Source organism: Gopherus evgoodei, chromosome 7, assembly GCF_007399415.2.
Source record: "Gopherus evgoodei ecotype Sinaloan lineage chromosome 7, rGopEvg1_v1.p, whole genome shotgun sequence".
NCBI lineage: Eukaryota > Metazoa > Chordata > Testudines > Testudinidae > Gopherus > Gopherus evgoodei.
The window spans coordinates 13094327-13116869 of NC_044328.1; the positions used below are offsets into that span (position 1 = coordinate 13094327).

Here is a 22543-nt window from a genome sequence, read left to right on the forward strand (position 1 = left end):
ATTACTCCATAGTGTCATTTAGAAGTAACCCTATTTGATTAGGGAAAGGCATCCAGTTTCATCCAGTTCTCCTTGTTCAGAGGAGAGGAGAGGAGAGGAGAGATGTGATGTGGATGGAAAACAGAGGGGGATACACAGGGCTCTGATGGGGACACAATGAACCTGGGCAGGTGAAGAAGAGCAGGAACAAAATGAATCTCAATCAGAAAGAAGATTTACAGAGAGCATCCTAATTTCCGATGGAATCCTGAAAGTTTAATGAGATATTTTAAAGGATCTGGCAATCTCCACAGTCCTTAGTAATACAATTAGACATCTGAGGAACAAAGAAAGGTAACTTGCCACATTTAAAAACATGCTTCACTTAGTAATAATGTACTTCATTCTACCTGCCCAGACCAACTATATTAGTCACAGATATTCCCATGGGAATATCATTGCAAACCCTTATCTTTAAACATGAGCTGTAACAGCCATGGACATTTACAATAAAACTCTTCTCTTGGGCTGAGGGGAAGAGGATGCTGAAGGGAGTTAACTCATCCAAAATAAAACAAGTTCCTGGTATGAACTGAAATGAAGGTGAACTGTCCAGGTCCTTCCAACAGCCTTTATTTGGGAACCCGGGAAGGGAATCAAAACAGATATAACAAAGCCAATTCTGAAACAGCTGGCTCTTCCCTAGTACACAACATTTAAATAAGATATAATTTAAGATGAAGCTATCTTTTTGGAGACAATGGTAATTTGAGTTCTGTTTTTTAAAAGTTGTCAATAGATTCTCCTTAAAAACTTACTACGCTCATTTGGTCAAACATCATGGGCAAAATTCATACCTATTGCAACTCCACTGATGCCAATGGTTTAACAACAAGGCTGAATTTGGCCCCTCATCTATGCCTACAGGGGGCTTGAACAAAACCCCAGGTCTGCAACATCCCAGGTTGGGTGGTACTCAAAATCTAGATATGGATCCAAAATGACCACATCACCAGGTATGATTGAGTTGAATGGAGTGATCTGAAATGCAGAGACCTAAGAGATTAAAGGTGCAGCAGTCAAAGACACACAGAATTAAGCACTAGCAAGAGGTGAGGATGAAAGCATGGATTTTAATGGTGTAGATGAAACAGGGACAGCTCTTCTACTTAGGTACTTATATGGCTCACTTCACCATAGTATCTGAATCTGTGGATTTTCATAACACATAACAGGCAGAGGAGGATTATCCCCATTTCACAAGTGGAAGTACAGTGTAGATTGAGTGACTTAGCCAAGGTTATCACAGAAGCCTTTGGCAGAGCTAGAACTGAACCCAAGTCTTGAGTCTCTGTCCTGTGGCCTAACCACCAGATCATCCCAGGAAAGATTTGAGGATTGACACAGAAAGATCAGAGGCAGCACTAGTTACTTATATAACACTGTAGATGTACATGGTGCTGTACAATGGATAAGCTGAAAAGAGACCCTGCTCAGAGAAGCTCACAGACTGAACACATGAGACGGTGCAATACAGTATGAGAATGCAGAGCAGAGAAGGGTGTGGTATTAATGCCTGGAAACAGAAAGAATCTGGCCTCTGCTCCCTTATCCCTTCACTCCCAAGGATCAGGAGGCAGCAAGGCAGGTAGGGAGGAGTTGGTCCTTGCTCCCCTCTTCCCTGTCTCCAAGGACAGAAAGTGGGGGGCTGTTTTCTCCAGGTCCCTTCTTCCCCTGACTCTACACTGCAGCTGGCCAGAGGACAGTAGAACATAATGGGAGTTACCTTTTACTAGATGAAGTATCAACAGTCCTGGATGGAGAAAGGCAAGGCTGAAGCACCAGGAACTCTTCAGCCAGGCACCAGTTTCTCCCTGCTTCTACATCAGAATCCCCTGCGTAGTGAGCTTCACTTTCCCCGCCAGCAAGGAGGTAGAGCTCTGGGGATGTTGAGCACATCCAAGCCAGAAAGGTCACGAGGATGGAGCTCTCCCTTGGCTTTCAGCAGAGAAGGGGGAAGCTACTCCTAACTCTGCTCCCTCTTATTTTAACCCATGCCCAGGAAGGTCTGATGGGGGAAGTGAGGAACAGAGGAGGGGGAAGTTGCATTCAGAAGCAAAACAAAAGCACAAGTCCTTGAAAATGGTAGTGAGGGTAAGGGTGGCACTTTAGATTCTTTCCAACCCGTGCTGCCTGCACTCATCAGCATTATGGAGTTAAAGCACAAGCAGGATCTTCATTTACGTCCACCACAATAATATTCACGTCACCTACATACTTATAGCTGCAGAGGAGGTAATTATTTGTATTATTTCTCTCTACTTAAAGCTGATTTGGCTAATCTTGCTCATCAGCATCTAGTAATAGAAGGAACAGCCATGCTGCTGCTCTGTTATTAGATAAAACAGCCCAAGAAAGAATTTAGATGGAGACGTGGAGGGGAACCATGCAGTGCTACTGTGGATTAAAGTTAAATCAAAGTGTTACTAAACAAAATAGTCTGAATTGAACCCTTATGCAAATGCAGGAATCCAGAAGGGTTAAAGACAGGTGAAAGATTTGAATACAAAAATGCAGTGTGAACAGTGTTGAAGTTGTATCAAAATATACTGCACCTAATAGAAAATGAAGAATTGGTTCCAGGAAACAGCCACAGGAGCTCTAAAGGTTTGTTACACAACCAATTTATTCCTAGTACGTCAGTGCACATTTACAGAAGTCTCACTGCAGTGGTTTTCAGATCCAGGATTCTAACATACACTTGGAGTCAGATCCTCACTTTGCATTCGGGCAACACACAAGCCTGTTTTGAAACTGAGTGTTCTCTCACAGGCCCAGGCCAGATTTTTCCCCAGTGTAATACTGCTGAGGTCACCTGAGTTGTACCAAAGACGACCTCTGCCCTCTGATTTAATCCTGCCGTGACTTAAAGTGTTCTTCTTAAAAAAAAAAAAAAACAGGGCTGCAGTTTTAAAAAAAAAAACCTCACAGGAAAAATGAAACAAACAAATACACCTTTGAATCACAGTCACCTTTGAAATCTAAATAGCAACAGCATTAAACTTTCAACTATTATCAAGCCAAAGGACCGTTTGTAGACAAAACAGTTTCGCTATTAGAAAGGGAAAGTACTTTCTACCAATAAGTATTGCTTGTGTGCAAGTCCTAGCTACCTAAAAGGTGAGGGCAATATTGAGGCATTCTGCGTAGGGTTGGGAGGTTGTTTTCATTAGAAGATGCAGAATTGTAAGTGTTAATATAGGGGCTTCACCATGCATGGCCCTTCATTCTGAAGCACTATTCTGACTGAGCAACAGCACTGTAAGGGACCCAGCAATCAGTTTGCAGAGATGCTGAGAGGTGGGGGAGAAGACCAAGAAAGAGAAAAGTTGGGGTGCTTTGTACATCTTCTTTCCAGAGAATGAGAGTAACCTCTGTGGCTCGCTCAGCCTAGGTCCGCACAAGGTACAAGAGTCTTCACAAAAATACTGCACATCAATCTAGGAAAAATAGGGAAGAGTATTGTATCCACTTAAACATTAGAGAGGAATTGTAGGGTGAAAGAATACAATTCCCTAAACTGGAATTGGGTCAGGTCACCCCCCCACACACACACACACACCCCTCTTGCTAAAAGCAAGCAGGACTTCTGTTTTCCATCTGATCTAAAAGTCTCCAACAGCACTGCACCCCATAGCATCACTTCTTCAATGCTGGCACAGAGAAAAGGCGCCACCTACTGAACGAACAAAACTAGCAGACCTTACTTTTCCTGTCTTCTATCCCAGCACAGACCAGGCTCAGTCCTGCTTAGCTTTGTGAAGCCTGAGAAGTAGGGTGACCAGACAGCAAGTGTAAAAAATTGGGACGGGGCAGGGGTAATAGGAGCCTATATATGAAAAAGCCCCCAAAATCAGGACTGTCCCTATAAAATCAGGACATCTGGTCACCCTACTGATAAGTACTATGGCTTCAGGTCATGGGAAGAACATGCACCTATCTCTGATGAAAAGCTCCAATAGTCTGTACATCTCTAGAACAAGGCTGAGCAGCCAGGACAAAACAGTCCAGTAGAGACTCGAGCATTTCTTCTGTCTTCCTTCCTCCTTTCTGATCACTGCAGCTGCTGCTATCAGAGGCTATGGTCTTCCATGGGATTTTTGAGCTTCTCTCAGACACAAGCCTGGGAGTAAAGGGACACAAAACCAATCCCATCATTTGTCTGTCAAGTCTCTGCTGGGGGACAAATAACAAGGAGATCACATCCCCCAGTTTGCTTGCTATGGCACAGCAAGAAAAATCTATTTGTGAGGAAAGCAAATAAAGGTAGGCACAGGTTCAAATCTGATGTTCTGTTCTGACTACAGGAGGCCAGTTATTCTCAAGGATAGTCTCTTATACTCCACCCAACCTCACACAGTGATTACCCTTTCAGATCCCCTCAGTCCCCCTACAGAACAGATCCTCTCTGATCCCCTCATTTTACTCTAATCTTCTCTTGGATACCTTCAATCCCTATCCACTGCTACTCTTCCTCCCCACTCCACCCCATTGTCATTTTCCTCATTGCCCTACTTACTGTTCGTCTTCTTTGTAAGCTTCTCCGCACCACTCCAATCCTCTCAGCTCCCTACTGTGCTATTTTCAGCCTCCTGGGATTCCTCCCTTCTGATCCTCCTGTAGCTTCCTTCTGTCTCCTGGTCTGTCCACCTCATCCAAAACAGGCACTGATACTAGCACGCATATTTTCAAACTAAAACTATTCTGCTTTAGTATAGCGAGTCCCTAAGACTGCCTGGGCCAAATAGTCCAAGCAGCGTCAACTCACTTCCAGTTTCTTCCCAGGCCTGTCACTTGTGTAAGGATAGAATCTGCATGTCCATGATGACCCCTTTGCAACTGAGCTGCACTCAGTCAGCACGCACAAAAGAGGCTTGACCATGAAAGTGTGATCACAGCTGTGCACAAGTGACAGCGAGCACGGCAGTGCACATACAAGCGATTGTGCATGTCTCAGAGTCTGATCTGATGGATTCTCACAACAGCTCCAAGCCCTTTCAACTTTAGGCTTCTGCTGCCCTGTTGCCACCTTCTCTGGGCTCCTGCTGGCCCTGAACCACATTGCCCCATGGATTCCTCTCTCATGTTGTTTTACATCTTGCCCTTATTTCACAATCTTCCAAGGATCACACCAGTTAGATCCTGGCTTTCAAGGACCTTCATTCTCTCCCTTTAGATTCCCAAGTCTGCCACAGATTTTCTCACACTTGCCCCATGCTCATCTCCCCATCGCCCACAATCCTATGTGTTACATTTCAGCACGTTGCAACTGACACCAGAACAAAGCCTTGAAAAGCCAACTAAGCTTGAACTGGCGATGTCAGCAGGAAAATAACTGCTTATTTTCAGTAAAGGCTCGATCCTCTACAACAGCATCTCTCTTGGGAAGCTAACCATGCCAACTGTGTTAAATGAGGACAAGTTACAACAAGGAAATTATGGTGGGACTGGACTAACCGTGAGCAAAGGTGCCATTACACTAATAGAAGAGAGGAACCGTGCTATGAAAGTGAGGAGGGGGAGTAGGCTTTTGCAACATTCATGTGAAGCTTTAATCAACTCCTAGTAACAACAAAGAGACTGTGAAACTGAGAAGACAGTACGACTGACTTCATTCGGTACTAAGACTGCAGTGTCTGTACTCTATCCCAGGCTCTCACTAACCAAACAGACTCCTTAGGAAAATTAAGTCCTTATTTGCTGATTTTAATAAAGCCAAATGAAAAGCATTTCCTGACTGACAGAGGATTGAAGTCTCCAGGCACGATACAATTACAGAACAAGAGCATATTTCACACTGCACCATCCAGATTTCCTAAACCCTTCGGGTCAAGAGAAAATAGTTGAGTCTCCAAGGCCTGAGAATGCGAAGAAGGATCTCTCTGATTCAGAGGCAGTTAACCAAAACAGACACTTCCACTAGGAAACAGTCCAAGTCCTTCCACCTCATTTCACACACAGACCATTTGATAGCCAGGGAGAAACAGCTTCTGGTCACTACCAACATGGGGTTGATTTCAACTGGTCATTTAGAGGAGAAAAAGCACCAAATTCTATTACTGATCAGATCCATCCAGTCCTCCACATACCAGGTCACCACATCCCACCAAAACACCAACAGAAATGAGAATGATCAAGCCACAAAGCAGGAAACCTGTTGTATTAATTTTGGTGAAATAAATTAGCCAAAGGCATTAACAAATCCAGTCACTATCCAACATTAAACAGTGCTAAAACAAGGCCCAGAATTTAGAATAGAGACCTCGGCCTGCTTAGTACCATGGCAAACACTCCATTAAAATCATTTCAACCTTTTATAAAATATAAAGAAAAGGAAAACAGTTAAAGCATTTGACAAAATATTAAATAAAGCTTGCATTTCAACAACATCCCCTGTTCTCTTTTCCTTTAGCTAGAGAGAGTTTTTATAAGGAAAAGCTAGTGGGCGGAATAGCTCATCCCTTTGTTATTTTATCCACCAGTTAGGCCTAGTTTCTGACACTAGTTCTGATTCACTGATTTGTTTCCACATTTTTCTTGTTTACCAGCATGATTGTAACACAGTCCTTGAGTTACAATCCATAGGCCTTTTTGTTTGAACTAAGTCTTTCTGTCTCTCCATTTCATACCTTTTCCCACCCACATTTGCTATTATAGATTGTGACCTCTTATGAAGAGTCATATACTCTGATAGTGAGTTCCATTGTAAAAAGTAAATTTATCATAATCAATCCAGTCTGCCATCTAATCCACAATATGCAAACAAGAGCCTACATGGCATTGTCCTGTTATCTAATCTATTCCATCAAAAGTGTGTTTTCTAATTAACTCAAGACTTCATCATGCAGAGAGTGAGAGCATGTCACGAGTTAACTTGCAACTTGTATAAGACTTGAGCATCTTTTCCTGAACAAATATCTCTGCCCTTGTTCTTCTGAATGTCTGAGAAACAGACCTGTTCCTGATGAATTTCATCCAATTGGTGTGAATGGGCTTTGCAATATTTCACATAACTCGAAATCTCTTGGACAGGACAATTTCCAAGCTGTAAAGTCAAGCAGTAGCCTAGACAAAGGGACTCCCAGCCAAGCAGTTAAACTGTTAAATCTTGTAGCACTGAACTTGAGGAACTGTAATCCCCAAGCAGGCACATGGGCTAAGAACAGGCCTCATCTCCTTTCTGCCTTTTAAGTCACTTGCAGCTTTAAGAGTCATGACAGCAAGTGTTGCACAATTTCTAATACCCATTTCACCATCTCTGTTCTAACTGGCCGAGATGCTGATCTCAGTTACATCACTGAGACTTAACTAACCTCAAGGAACCTGATATTTTACCACACTGCATCTTGCATGGTCACTTACACTAGTGCAAAGCGGGTGTGAAATGGTACCACAGCAAAATGGTTGCACTTTGCAATGGTGGAAATGACTGTGCAAGGTATAAACCAGCAGAGACTCAGGCCAAATGGATTTATGCAGGATCTACACTGTTTAATAGATTTCAGCATCTGACCCGTTGTTTTTGGGCTTCCCAATGCTGGGGATTTCAGCCAGCAGTGGCCAGACCATTGAGAAAACTCCACTAATGCTAACTCCTCATGTAGTGCGATAAGTCACAAGTGAAACTGAAATAAACTGCACTGGTGACTTACAGCAGCTTTTCCTGTCAAGGTTAGGGATTCACACCAGTCTAGCGACTCTTTTGCTGCTGGACACTAATGGCTGAAACTTGGGCAAATCCCCAGTGAAATAGGGCCTGCTCGATTACCTATAAATGCTTAGTAGCTTGTCTGCACTTTAAAAGACAATGGAGTAATTTGGCAAAGCGCTATCTTTGCAGTTTCTACAATGATCCATCATCATGTAATCCATTAAAACGGATATTTGACTAACTTCCTATTATAAATTCTGATTTAAAAATAAACTTGATTGTTTCAAAAAAGCAGCCTCCAGAAATAACCACATGCACTATTGGCAGGGCAGAGGCTAACTGCTCTTTACAGCGCTTACCCAGTTCACACATTTTGCCTCGTTCTTTAGCGAAGGTATACGTTTTCATTAAAAAGCAAGTATTAAAAAAACAGCAGTTACCCAGAATGCAATGACTATCCAGAAGGACACACAGGTTTCTGCCAGCCTTACTTTTCCATCACATTGGGCCACAATTAAATGGCATAAAACTAAGCTGCACCTTTGCAGTACAGAGTATTACGTAGCAGAGAGGGAATACATTTTAAAGCAAGCTCTTTCCCCACCTTGCAAAGGTAAAAGCACTGCCACCACAAACAGCCACTTAGCATATACATTTCCCAACATCATAAGAGAATGACCAGCACACAACAAACTTCCTGATCCAAAAAAGATGGGAACAAGTCTCTCTATTCCATATGTATGTTGGGAAAAGCAGAGCATCAGCTACAAAACCCTCCCTGCTAACCACAGAGAAGAGTTTTGCCCAAAGTTTTTAGCCTGTTGCAGGTTGAGGTTAGGGAATTCAAAAGGCATGGGATTCCCAACAAACTGCTTTTCTAAAGTTTCATGGTTGGTGTCACCAGTGCTGAGCTTCTCCCCAGCTCCAAAGATGCACTGCCACACCCAGTCTTTTCACAGAGGTTTATTTCTTTAACAGAGATTATCAAACAAACAAAAACAGTCTTAACTCAGTCCTCGGCCCAGTGGTCCCCAAACTGTGGCACACCCCCTAGGAGAGTATAGAGGAACATCAGGGTAGGAGGTGCAGTAGGGCACAGGCCAGCCCCTGTGGGGGCTGGGAGGAAGGAACAACACCCAGACCATTCTGCACCCAGTTCCACTGTGTCCCCATCCCTATCTGCGGCCGTGGCTCTGCTCTGGCCACTAGGCCCCACTCCTAGCCTAGAAGAGCATGTACACATTCTATTCCTAGTGGAGGGTGGCACAAGAGGAAAGGTTGGGGACCACTGCCTTAGCCTCAGCTTCAGGAGCACCTTTCCCAGGGGTTTCTAACACTCCAGCTCCTGGCAGCTTCCCAGCCCCACTCAGCTCTGTTCCCTTCCCGGAGCAGCAGCCCCAAGGCTGCTTCCCTATACCCCTTTCTCCAGGGACCTACCACAGAGTTTTTTCCACTCCAGCATGGCTTTCCCTCCCTCATACTCAGCCTGTCTCAGTCATTCCTTCCCCAGCTGCCTACTAGCAGCCCTTTACAGGCCCAGATGTAGGCCAGCCCTCTTTAATTACTGGATTGGGCTCACCTGCTCTGGTCCAGGGACACTGGGTTTAGTCTATCAAGGGGGACGAGCTGCCCTGTGACAGATGGTAACAAATTGGCTGCGCATCTTGCTATTGAAAGCCAGAACTATTATTACTGAGGAAATATTTATTAATTTGAAAAGTCAACTGATGATAAACATTCCATACAGATATTTTTCTTGTGTATGGCATTTGGGAGTAGGAAGGGAATTACTGTCACCCTAACCACAGATTGGGGAAATCATAGCTTTTATTACAATTCTCAGAGCAGGGGAATAGGGCAAAATCTTGATCTGGTTTTGATGCTTGAAACAGAATTTGCGAGTATGTACTAGTTGACTTCCACTCTAACATCCAAAGATATACCAACAAGCAGATATGCACTTTCACCTGTTCTGCCCATCACTAGTAATACTGCAGCCACTCCATGCCCTTCTAGTTACTCTGTACCCAATATGTGAATCAGCCTTTCCCACCATTATTTGATTGCCCATAGTCCTTTGAAAACACAACTAATCAGCACTCAAACTTTCTCCAGTCTGGAATTAGGGTGAATTCATGATTCTCTCTCCACTGATGTGAACAGAAGTAATGCCTATATATGGTATCTGCCCATGTATAATCCAAAACCACCAGCTTTGCACTTTAAATTAGATCCAATTTCTTCCATAATATTTTTCCAAAAATGCTCACTGTGTTGCAAATGCTGGCCCATCATTAACGTCAGCTACCCACTGCCAACAAGCAACCTTGATCTGAAACAGGCTTTGCACACATAGAGGGCATACATCATGCACATCTACATTTGTATGTCTCAGCTCCGAAGAGCTGTTAAGGCCACAGTAAGTATTAACAACCTGATTTCTTAAAAATATCAATTTAATAGCAAAGGGACTGAGTCACTGGTCTCTCTGACTCGTGTTTTTCTAGGATAAAACCATAGTAGTTAACACTGCATGAGGTCACACTTGCAGAAGAAACTCACAAAGCAGTTGTTTTGAAATCAATATTAAACAATAGCAGGAGAGTTGCCAGGGAGGCAACGGTGTCCAGAGATTGGAGCAGGGAACTCTGAGTCAGGAGATCTGGGTTACATTCGCCACAAACTCCCTGTGTGGCCTCAGGCAAGTCACTCACTCGATTTTGCCATATGTAAAATGGGGGTCATGATAACAGGCACACTTTTAAAGTATCCTTGGCTGGAAGATCTCACTACAAAGTCTGATTATTTATTATATTGACGTTTGTGTTAATCTAGGTACTCCCCATCAATGCACAATCGGACCACCGCAGAAATTATTAATAGGTTTATCTAAACATCACCCCCGGGAGGTTGTGAAAGTGCAATTATCCCCATTTTACAGATGGGAAATTGAAACAGAGAACAAATGACTTGTTTACAGAAGCCTGTGGCAGAGCAGTAACTGAACGCAGGTCTCCGGAATCTAAGCTCAGCACTCTGATCACCATGGGAATATCTACACTGCAGCTAGGTGCAAGCCTCCCAGCCTGGACAGACACTATTATGCATGTGGGGCTCAAAATGCATGCTAAAAATAGCAGTGTGGGCACCACGTCTTGGGCTCTCAATCCAGCCTGACCCCCCCTAAGCTTGACAGCCCGAGCTCAATCCTGAGCTGCAAGGTTGGCTCAATGATCACACTGCTATTTTCAGGGTATTAGCTTGAGCTCCACTAGCATGCATCTGCTGCCTGGGCTGGAGCGGGGGACGGGGGGCAGGCTCGCTCGCTGCAGCTGCAGGGTAGACATATCCAAGAGAGGCATCACCTCTTGAATAATTATATCAGCACCACTGTTGAACTGGAATTACAAAATCATATGTAATGCGTTGGTACATTCCTTCAGTGAACGAGTCGGAACAGGCTCCCTTTAAACAGGAGGTTTCGGAATTGCAATCTGCACATTGCAACAGACCAAAACGATCTGGAACTTTTATCCCACTTTACTATCTCAGAGCTCACTATAAGCAGCTCCCACTGCACATACAGTGGGTATTTCTCCCTTTATCTGCCTCTGAAAAACAGCAAAATCTAAAAACACATTATTTGATTGTAGTTCTTTTTAAAAACATAAAAGGGATATTATACCTCTACCCCGATATAACGCTGTCCTCAGGAGCAAAAAAAATCTTACCGTGTTATAGGTGAAACTGCGTTATATCAAACTTGCTTTGATCCTCCGGAGTGCGCAGCCCTGCCCCCCTGGAGCACTGCTTTACTGCGTTACATCCAAATTCGTATTATATCGGGTCACGTTATACCGGGGTAGAGGTGTATTATGGTCATTACCAGGGTCAGGCAGCTGAGAACAGAAGAGAACTTCTGAGCACTGACAATGCCCAGAGTCGAACTCTCGGGCTAGCCTACACACACTACCACTGGTTTTGGATCCCTGGCTTGAGACACCTGAGAGTCCCTCATTGACTTCAGCTGGAGTTCTGGGTACTCGACACTTCTGAAAAATCAGCCCCAAGGGGTGTCAACGTGGCCACCCATAAACTGAGGTACCCAAATCCAGTAACCAGTTTTAATCATTTGGACACTATTGATTAACCAATTCCTTTTCTAGCCTCTTGGCTAAGCAGTGCAAGGATTGTGCCAACACTGCACAACAGTCTGTTTTTACAAAGTGCCTCACTGCATGGTTGCTAGACGTTAAGTTTAACTGTATTGCAGTGACAAGACAGTTCAACCCACATGCTAAGTGCAAACCAAGTGTGATCCTGGTTCTCTCACTTACCAAATTCCTCGGGACTGTCAAATAATCGTTCGCACAAATAATAATCATCCGGATTCAAATAGGGCAGCTGCTTCAGAATAGACTGCTTGGGAACGAGATACAGAACCTCTGCAATGTCCCCATCTTCAATAACTGACATCCTTCTGATAGAGGTCCTGAACTTCACTCGCTCCGATACCAGTTCTTTACTTTTACCTGATCCACAGAGCTTTCCAAAGCTGTTTAAGATGGGGAAAGATGGCATGTCTATATTGCAAACAGCTAAGGAGGTAAAACCAATAGTGTGTGTGGTTAGTCCTGTACTCCCTGGTGCACTGTCCTCACAGATCCTTATCTTTTTTCCTTGCCCAGCAAAGGAGATTAAGGAAGATGTATTTTTAGTCATTATCTTTAAGAGATTATGACAGTACACTTGGTCAGGTGACTGCCATCTAAAACTGTTGCAATCAGCATCTCATCACTGGGGTATGTTTAAACCTGAAGCAAAAGCATATCGAGTATTTGAAAATCGGATTAATATCCAGGGCAAGAGAAAGAATGTATTTGAGGAACATAAGAGGATTAGTTTGCCAAAAAATCTTAGTATGTTAAAAATCTTATAATGGGAGAACCATCATAAGCCCCACATACACATCTGTGCATTTTAATCTGCCAAGCCCCTTTCCTATGCGAAGCTCCATATGTGTTACAGCAAAGGTAGGGCCCGCCTGTCCTATTTTTCATAGGCTTTACAAAGTCAGGCAACTCTCCCTCCATAAATTGATTTCCTTTGGAGAAATCCTTCCTACAGCCTCCACCATTTTATAAACAACCAACCATGAGTATCCCCCAGCTGGGTTTGTTCCCGCAGTACTGCTATTTCCTTACTTTCCCCCTTCCAGTCTTACTAACTGGAGAAGTTTCATGAAGATCCTAGTGCTGTCTCATCCTGCCTAATTTACAATAAGAATGTACATTAAATCCAGATCTAATAACTTGCTAATCTAATCACCTCAAGGATTTTTTTCTTAATGAGAGGTTGTTAAACATAAACACAGCACTCAAGTCACAGAAGAGTCCAATACAAGAGATAAAAAGGAACAAAAATATATTTGTGTGGAGAAAGTACAGGTGGAATCCCAAGCATACCCTTTTGGTGGGGATGGGAGGGCGGGTAAGCGGATCTTAAGTCCTCACTGAGCCAAACTCCCACAAAGAAAAAGCAAGGAAGATGCTCAGCATTTGGCTCCAGATTTTTTTTAGTAAGATTTCTAAATTTCCCCACAGATATAGCACGTGAGGGAGAGATTTTCAAAGACAGAAAAGTCGGTTAAGTGCCCACCTCCCAAGGAAACTCCCCGTTTTGTGCTTTTGAAAGTGTGTCTCTTTCTCTCACACACACACTCTCACACACACTAAGCTGCACAATGACAGTGCACATAACTGTTTTTGCATCTGTGGGAGGTTTCCACCAAATTAGGGGGTACTAAGACACCAAAATAATCAGCTTGTGAAATAGTGAGAAACTGCTAAAAAATCCTCAGTCAACTCTCCCTCAAAGTTCAAATACACCTCTACCCCGATATAATGTGACCTGATATAACACAAATTCAGATACAACACGATAAAGCAGCGCTCCGGAGGCGTGGGGCTGCGCACTCCAGTGGATCAAAGTAAGTTTGATATAACGCGGTTTCACCTATAATGCATTAAGATTTTTTGGCTCCTGAGGACAGCCTTATATCGGGGTAGAGGTGTACTATCTGTTGGAAGGGGCACATTCGAAAGAAGAGAGCATTTTTAAAATAGTAAACAAAACAATGTCTTGTCTCACCAATCTAGGCTTTTATTGTCTATTTTATAGGCCTTTTTAAAAAAATAAACCTGTGAAGTGTTATTTATTTTAAATAGCGTTACTTGGTACTATTAGTGACGCTGAAGTTAAGCCTGAGTCAAGATTTCCATTAAACCACCCTGTTCTTGGGATTCTGCAACTTAGCCATAAGCAATGGGCCACATCCTCAGCTAATATAAATCTGCAAAGCTGCACTGATTTCAATGAAACTATTCCAGCTTACACCAGCTGAGGGTCTGGCTCAAGAATCATAGGCCCTTCCACAGCATCCTCCATCAGAGTCCCAGAGAGTTCTCTGCAAACATTTATGAATTAACTCTCACAGCATTCCATTGAAGATAGGCGAGCATCAGCCACCCTCGGACTTCACAAGGGTCACTCTGTAGCACACCATGGCCATTTGGAATTTGATGGAGGCTATGGAGAACAAAGATCTTCCTCCTCCAAAAGGCAAAAGCTTCTACCTGTTGAGTTAAAGGAGGTTTTCCAATCTGTGTTTGAAGGCTGGGGCCAATGACATGCTGAAAGAAGTGCCCAAGCTCACACACATCATCCAGCCCAGACAGTCATATTGTATCCATTACTGCTGTACCCGTTGCACCAGTGGAAGAGCTGAAATAGATCTCAGGAGAGTGATGCCCAGTCTCCTGCTCTAAGCAATGACTGCACTTTTATTCCATCTTCCAGCCAGGTCCACTTGTTGGGCAGCTACATTGGACAATGCACACAACAGCATTAAGCCAATATGATCTGTTGTGTCACAATGATCAGAGACAGAAGAAGTCACAGTCTTTCCCTGTAATCATGCATTATAAAGGCAATGTAGAGTAATTGTTGATAACTCCCTGTCACGGAGTGTGGGGGAGTCCGGCCCTGCACCCCTCTTCCTGGGACCCACAGTGACTCTTAGCCAGCCAGTAAAATAGAAGGTTTATTGGACAACAGGAACGCAGGTTACAGCAGAGCTTGCAGGCACAGTCAGGACCCCTCCACCGAGTCCTTCTGGGCTTTCAGGGTGCTTGGATCCTAGCTAGGATACCCTGAATTTCGCCCACACAGCCCCAAGCCCAAACTCAAACTGCTTCCCTCCTGCCACTCCCTTCCTTTGTCCCCTTCCCGGGCAAAGGTGTTGACCTTTCCCCTCCCTTACCTAGCTCAGGTTACAGGCCCTGGCATCGTCCATCCCCTAAAGTCCTCCCCTGGTCTCCCACTCCCCACACAGACAGTCCCTACTGCATCACACTCCCTTTAGCAGCTCATCGGTAAAGTAGCAGTATTTTCAATGAGGGTGCACAAGTGAGGATACAGGGAAAGGCACACAAATCTAAATCCCTTGTACCTCTCATCAGAAGTCCAGTCCCTGAACTTTCTGAGCACGACTGCTCCAGGACAGGGAGGTCAGTGGGACTAGATTCTTCAAAGGGAGCAGAGAGGATTGAGCTCAGAACCATACTCCTCACTATCCCTCCACCATGGGCAGCCAGGCAGAGCTGCCATCAGGGTACTGGAGGAGAGAAATACTAGCCGCTCCATTTCAAAGTGTATAGACTAGGCCACTCTCTCCCTATTCCACAAGGGACTGTGCCTACGTTTGCCACAATGTCTCTGGGATAAAGTGACCATGGATAGTTTCTTTTGTGTAATTTCCCTGTGTCCAAGAAACTTCTTTTGGGGCACCCACAATGTCCTGACTTTTCATCTCAATCAAAACATAAGGGTTTCTTTTTTTAATTTACAAAATAATTTGTTCATCTTCATTCGGGAAGTATTGCTATACAAAGCACAATTTGCTCTCACTTCACCAGCCAAAAACAGTTCAGTGGAATAAGCATTCAGTAGGATGAACAGACTCTGGAGTGAGGAGAAAAGTCGAACGCATGTTGAGGCTATCAAAACTGCTCTTTTGTACAGCGTGAATGTTAATGACACTTATTCAGTGTTTCATGATAAACTCAAAAAACGCACTCAGTTACTGGAAAAAACCCTCCTCTCTAAGAACTATAAGAGTGTTGCTGTTGACTCAAAAGTAGCCACTAGCGACACCAGCACACATTTTTTAAGAGCGCACGTTTCGCTTTTGCATGACCAATTCATGACATTAAACATGGGTCTTGCATTTTTATTTACTCTGGGAGTTCCTGCTGCAATGATGCCCCTTTCCATGATCACACACTGCAGCCACCATTCGACAGTTACTATTTGGCCTTGGTACTGTAATTATTAATTGTAATGCCGTTCCTGTAGTAGTGGGATTTTGCATAATTGTTGTTAACCAGAGGGTATGCCTTTAAGAGTCTGCATCCTGCCTACATAATCCAAGAGGACAAGTACTAGAAGTGAGCAAAACAAAACTAAGGAACCTGGAGTAACCAGAGGGGCTCCCTGAGTCAGGCTGAGGGTCATCTGCAAAAGCTGGCTCTAAGAGTAAAGCCTGAGGTAACAAATACGGATGGAAAAGGCCAATGATGGCTTGAACATACACAGACTAGAGTTAGATTTCTGCTGGAAAAGCCCTGCAATTACAGCCTCCTGAGTTACAGCACAGGTACCCCAGATGGGCGGACAGCAGCAGTGCAAGCTCCTCTTCAATGCCCCATCCCCATGCCTTAACTCTTATGTGGAAAGATACCTTTTGTAAAGCCATTTAGGAGTCAGTTACTGGAATCTTGGTTTAGTGAATTAATGGGGGTGAGCATGTGATGCAGATTTGTACGTTTAAAAGGCACCTGGAGCACTGTACAACAAACTGGTACCAAACATTGTGATCCAGCCCTAATATCCAGCCAAGCAGAACCAAACGGACAAAGGCAAATGTTATAATCCTCAAGAAAAAGTACCCCACTGGGTAAAAAGGATCGATTCCCAACTCATAAGCAGAACAGGGATGAAAGGGGCAACAAACATACACAAAAAAAGGTCATTTTAATTTTCTGAAAGGGATGATTTCACTGCTCAGATCCATCTCTGAAAACTGTCCTGTAATATATACCCTGAGGAACCCAGTCGTCTCAGCCCAGAAATAGCATAAAGACAGCAGCTCCAGTATTAGCCAGGTAATTAAATACGTATCTATGGATGCAAGCCATGAGGTTCAGGTCCATTTCCAGACTGGTGCTATGATTCTAGTCTTTACAGAATATGGGAAATGGTATATTCAAGATTCAGGGTTTTGGTTTGGCTTCTAATGTGCTATGAGATAGAAATGAAGTGGATTAACGAACTCGGATAATACTTACAAAACTAACAGAATGACCAGGAAATATGTATTTTCTTTATATACACGTTTCAAATGCAACCTAAGATAGATATTCTTTCTGCACTAACGCTGTTTAGAACATATAAATAACCACAAACTTAATTGTGCTAAGAAAATATTTACAAAAAAACAATATACTCACTGAACAGCAAATCCGACCTTGGATCACGGCAAAGGTCACTGCAAGTGTAAACTGCACTGAAGTCAGTGGTGTTATACCAGGGCTAAATTTGGCCCTTTATCTCAATACAAGGCAGCTATGTATATTGCACTAGGAATGATGCCTTTATTGCTTCTGTCATCAGAACCAGATTCCTACTGATGCATTTCCATGTAATCTTATTATTATTTATTGCTGCACAGAAAACAAGATTCAGAAATAGTCCTGTTTTTCATGCCAGCTCAGTGGAAACCAACTGAGAATAAAACAAACAACAACTTGGAAACAAGTTGTAAATTTTACTGCACAGCTAGATAGTCCCAAACAATATCTGATGGAGCTATCCAAGATGATAGGATTATATACTTCTGCCATGTAACTGTCTCTGTACACTATCTGAGAATAAAAAGAAGCTGCCTTCATACAGATGGAAATGGAGCAATGATTATATCATTTACACAAAGAAATATCACTGGCTAAGTAAAAGAACAGCAATGGCAGGAGTGTAATTGGCAGCAGGACTGTTCTGAAATGCACTTTCATATACCAAATGACTCAAATTCTCCAACTATAGAAAAATGTCACATTTTTACAGGTTTAATCATGAAGTTCAGGTTTCAGCCCTTTGTCATCTACAATTTACTCAGAATATCCAGGACAGTAGCAATTTGTAGGCATCCTTTCATTTCATACCACTCACATGCTCATCTTTAAATTCCCTTACTCATCCCTCCGATGCAAGCAGTGATTTTCTGTGCATATGGACACAAGCCATTCTTAGAGTAGGATTCCCCTGTAAGAACCTGTTCACTCATTGTTTCAGAGAAAACTGCCTTTCTCTGCACAGTTGACCAACTACAGCTTGCTTGAGAGAGAATGTAAGACTCTAGAGGTTTCTCTTCCAGTTTATCTCCATTAATCATTCAGGCACTACATAAAATCTGATGAGCTCTTAGAACCAGTAGCACAAAGCCACTTCATGGCTTCTGAAGTAATTACGTTTTTGTCTTTAAAAAAAAAAATCTCAGATTACCACAGAGTACTCCAATATTTTATGGGCCTTATTTCCAAACTGCAACAAGATGTATGCCCCTGCTGCATAATTGGAAATATACTGAGGATTATGTTCAGCTCTGTGAGACACTGGACATAGCCGCCCAGCTGAAAACCAGTAGCAGAATTATGATCATGACAGAAACTATGTAACAAGCATACTCCACCAAGCAGATGTGTGCAATACCATGCAATGTTTCCAGTCCCTCCTAATCCCTACTATTATATTACATATATTATACTCACACACATACTTTATGTTGCTTGAGCATTACTGATGACAAGAGCCAACATACTAGCATTCATTTAGTTTCTGACACTGTCCGGCATGTGATGTTTCAGAGGAAATAAAGCACCAAGGCAATTAGGCAACATGAAGAAGTCAGTTTATCAACTCACTCCCTGAAGCACGAGGATTGACTAATCTTATCGTTATCTTAGCTTGCATAAGTATTAACAAGCAGTGATAAAACTGAAATGGCCATACACTGCAGATTCAGGAAGGGTGCATCAGGATCTTTTACTCAGTTCCCATTGAGGAGAATGGGAAAACATAGCCTGATCTTGGAAATAAGATGACTGGCCAAAAGTTGAGGACAGAAAAAGAATTGAATCGACATTCTTCATCGTTCAGCCAACTGGTGTGAAGATAGCCTGGGCAGTTAGTGTGCACCTGTTTCAGCCTTGCTTTTCACAGCCAAGGGCACAGCACTGTCAGACTAATTAGAGGAGAAAAAGGATACTCAAACGATACGCAATATACTACAGATCACACAAGCAGTGATACCCCCCTAGCTGAACAACTGCAAAATGACTTTGGCCATGTCCTCTTGGGTGTTAAATAATGGTTACAGAAGAAGAACAAGCATTACTACAAATCAAGAGCTCCCCAAACTGAATATACTCCCTGTGCACCCTACTAGTGCTGCCTCTTCATTCTCTCAGTGCTTCCTCCTCCTACACCCACTGAGAGAGACCTCAGCCATTTCATGAAAAAATGGTCAATATAGGACACATTATAAGTGCTTGAATCTATATTAGGGATAGATACAGGCTTATTATTCATAACTGACTTAAAATCTATATTAGATATCTAGGCAGGAATATTATTACTTACATCCAATTTAAAATTCTAATGATTCGTATTTAGTCTAACTGCAACAGTGTACTTCTTTTGTGAAAGCACAACATATATTAAGCTAAAAGCATTCAGGGGCATTGCTATCTTTTATTGTGCCAGAGGGCTCTGGAGACTCCATACAGACATGTATTGCTTTTGGCTTGTGAGTATCACCTTGGGGCTATACCAAGAATACGCAGTTATCAAAGTTAACCATTTAGAATACTGAAGAGTGGAACACACTTGCCAACAGTTAACACTCTACACATTCTTTTTGCCACTGCCGTGAAGGTTTTCGTACCACCACTTTTTCTTTTACATATTGGCTTAAGTTTTGCCTTGCATACTAAAAGCTATGAAGCCAATTCTGAAACACTTGATTAAATGAACATTTTGCCAGTTACCTAGCTATTCAGTTATCCAGAAATACATTACTGCTAAGAGGACACATTTGTATATCAATATGCAGATTTATGCAGTATACAGCCAGCAAACTGAATTATGTAGTCCACGGATATACAATTAGCTGGAGTGGCAATGCATGTAGCTGAATGGAGCCAAAACAAGATTTTGTGATTGTTATGCACTTGGGTAGATTATGGAGTTAAATTATATGCACTCAAGGGTAAAGTATGGAATATTTTAGGGAAAAAAGAGAACAAAGAAACAAAAGAATGCATGCTATTTTTAAAGGTGCTCAGTTGGGATGCCCCACATATTGCCCCAGATCCTGCTTATAAAGCATCTATATTGTATAGCATACCTCTAAAAGATGTCAGTATTAATGCTTTCTGAATTCTCTCAATATGTAGACACTCCAAGCTCAAAGTAAAAGTGTCTCAGAAGTCAATGCTCATTTCTTTCTTTTCGCTGGCTTTGCTAGTCAGGCCTACCTCCATAAGAGCCACTTCCAATGGGTAATTCCAGCTTCAGCAACTACATTAGATTAACTGAAAGTTAAATAAAAAAGTACTGGGAACCTTGGGATTAAAGACCAACCTCCACTAGGCAGCTGTTTTGTTGGCTAGTTGCTTATGTCAAGTTTTACTGCATCTTGTATTTTACCTCTCTAATTTCAAAGCCAGATTAAAGAGAAGTCTTAAAAGGAACCAAAGAAATGCAGCACTACAAAAAGCCCTTGCCGTGACAGGGTTTCTTGTAATATAGTGAATAATGAGGCAGCACATCCATTTGTTTGTATAAACAAGTCGAAGTAATCTAACAGATCCAGGCCATGCCAGGCTGAGTGACATTCTGTCACTATGCTTTTGAGAGCTTGAGCTAGACAAGGGAGATAAGTATTTAACTTTAATGCATGTGTCACTGGACAGTATACATGTCAACAGTGTTCAAACTTTAGGCTCCAATAATTCTCTGTAACTCACTGGCTTCAGTGGGATTTGTGTTGCATGAGGATGGCAGTGCCTTCCAATTTGAGTTTAGCTTGTAAATGGTTTGTCTTGCCAAGAGCAAGTACCAGGTCTCTCTCTGCTATTTATATGTTGACCAGGACCCCATTGGGCTAGGCACTATACAAAACACAGAACAAAAAGGCAGTCCCTGCCCCAAAGGGCTCCAAATCTATCATCCATGCAGGATGCTGTATTGCACACGCTAACTTCCCGAGTAAAAACATTGTCTAAAAACAAGTAATCCAACTGGGCATGCTACTGGAAGTACAACCGGTAGAGGAAGACACTGCCTCATCTGGGCCTGTTTGCAAAGCATTGGGCCGGAATGTTGCTCGTCTTTAGGAATGAAAAGTGGCTAAACCCTTGTATGGTGCTGGGAAAATGTAAGCCTGTTTCAAATACAGAAGTGAAGCTCAGTAAGTCTGCATGGGATATGAGAGCAGATTTATAACATTTTGCACATAAGGGCTACTGAGGTCTCCCTCTCTTAGGGCCTGATCCATAATTCATTTAGGTCAGTGGGTTTTACATCAGGCTTTTTGTAGTCAAAGATAGGCAGGACTGGGCATAATCTCAGTCCAACAAGGGGAGTGTTGGATGTGCGAGGAGCTTCCCATTCCACTTTGTATCTCCACATAGCAAACAGGCTCAGCCATGCTCCTCGGTTGGACGTATAAGGTAGATGATGCTTTCACCTCATTTCAAGAGCTCTCTAGTTCTGTAGTTGCTATAGACCATGAATGTGAGGCGGTCAGCACTGGAGTTCTCACTACGTCAGGTCAGCTTAGAGAGGGGCTGTGATTTCTGATCCTGGGGTAAACAGGCCAGGCAGTTACTAAATATTACACATCGATTTAGCAGGGGAAAGGAAAGTGACATTCTAGAGTGAAAGAATTTACTGGGAACTTTTTTGTTTTTGAAACCTCAGAGAGTCTCTGTAGATACGAGTCTGAAATATAATTAACTAGTTTGCTTCAGCATAGAGCAGGAATACATAAACCCAATTCAGCAGTGGTGTGAACAGGTTTGGTTGCCCATTTCTTCTCAAGTTGGAGGAGTGGTGAAAAAACATCTGATCAGGTAAATGAAAGAGAGCGAGAGCTGAACTTTATAAACATTCCCAGTGAGACTTCTACTCAACTAGCTACAGTGATGAACCACATTCCCAGAAGGCATCTACAATGAACACTGAATGTAAACACAGTTGATATTGAAAAGAGGGAATTATTTCTTATATGGTCCTAAGAAAAAAAATGGACCATCTGAGAGAAGCTAAAGCGACAAACAGAAAATATGTCCAATGACAATACTGTATTCCACAAGGAAGAGGAGACCATTGACTCTGTTGGTGCTCTGGGGCTCACACAACCACAGAAAAAAAATAGGGGATGTTCGACACCATGGACCCTAGCCTCACCCCCCACTTCACCTCTTCCCCTGAGGTCCCCGCTGCTCATTCTTCTCTGCCTCCTCCCGCCTTAAGGCAGGAGGGAGCAGAAAGGAGCGAATAGCAGGCAGGCAGAGGGCCCCCAGGGAAGGGGCAGAAAGGCACAAGCAGCAGGCAAGTGGGAGGACTTTGGTAGAGGGGCAAGAGGCACTTGAGAAAGGGGCAGAACAGAAGCGGGAAGAAACAGAATGGTGGCAGGGCCTCGAGCGAAGAAGCCGAGTGGGAGCGGGACCT

The 22543-nt window shown here is 43.0% G+C and overlaps 1 protein-coding gene across 17 annotated transcripts in view; it reads right to left on the bottom strand.

Moving 5' to 3' along the window:
* The window catches only part of ABLIM1 (actin binding LIM protein 1), a 315920-nt gene that overhangs the window by 204018 nt on the left and 89359 nt on the right, over positions 1-22543 (bottom strand). The window contains exon 1 of one of the 17 annotated variants that reach the window (XM_030569045.1): positions 18585-18658. The exons of the other annotated variants lie outside the window; for them this stretch is intronic. Within the exon in view, the coding sequence (XP_030424905.1) occupies position 18585 (1 nt within the window). The 5' untranslated portion in view covers positions 18586-18658. Of the gene's footprint in view, positions 1-18584; positions 18659-22543 lie in introns of those variants that run through there. 17 annotated transcript variants of the gene reach the window in all.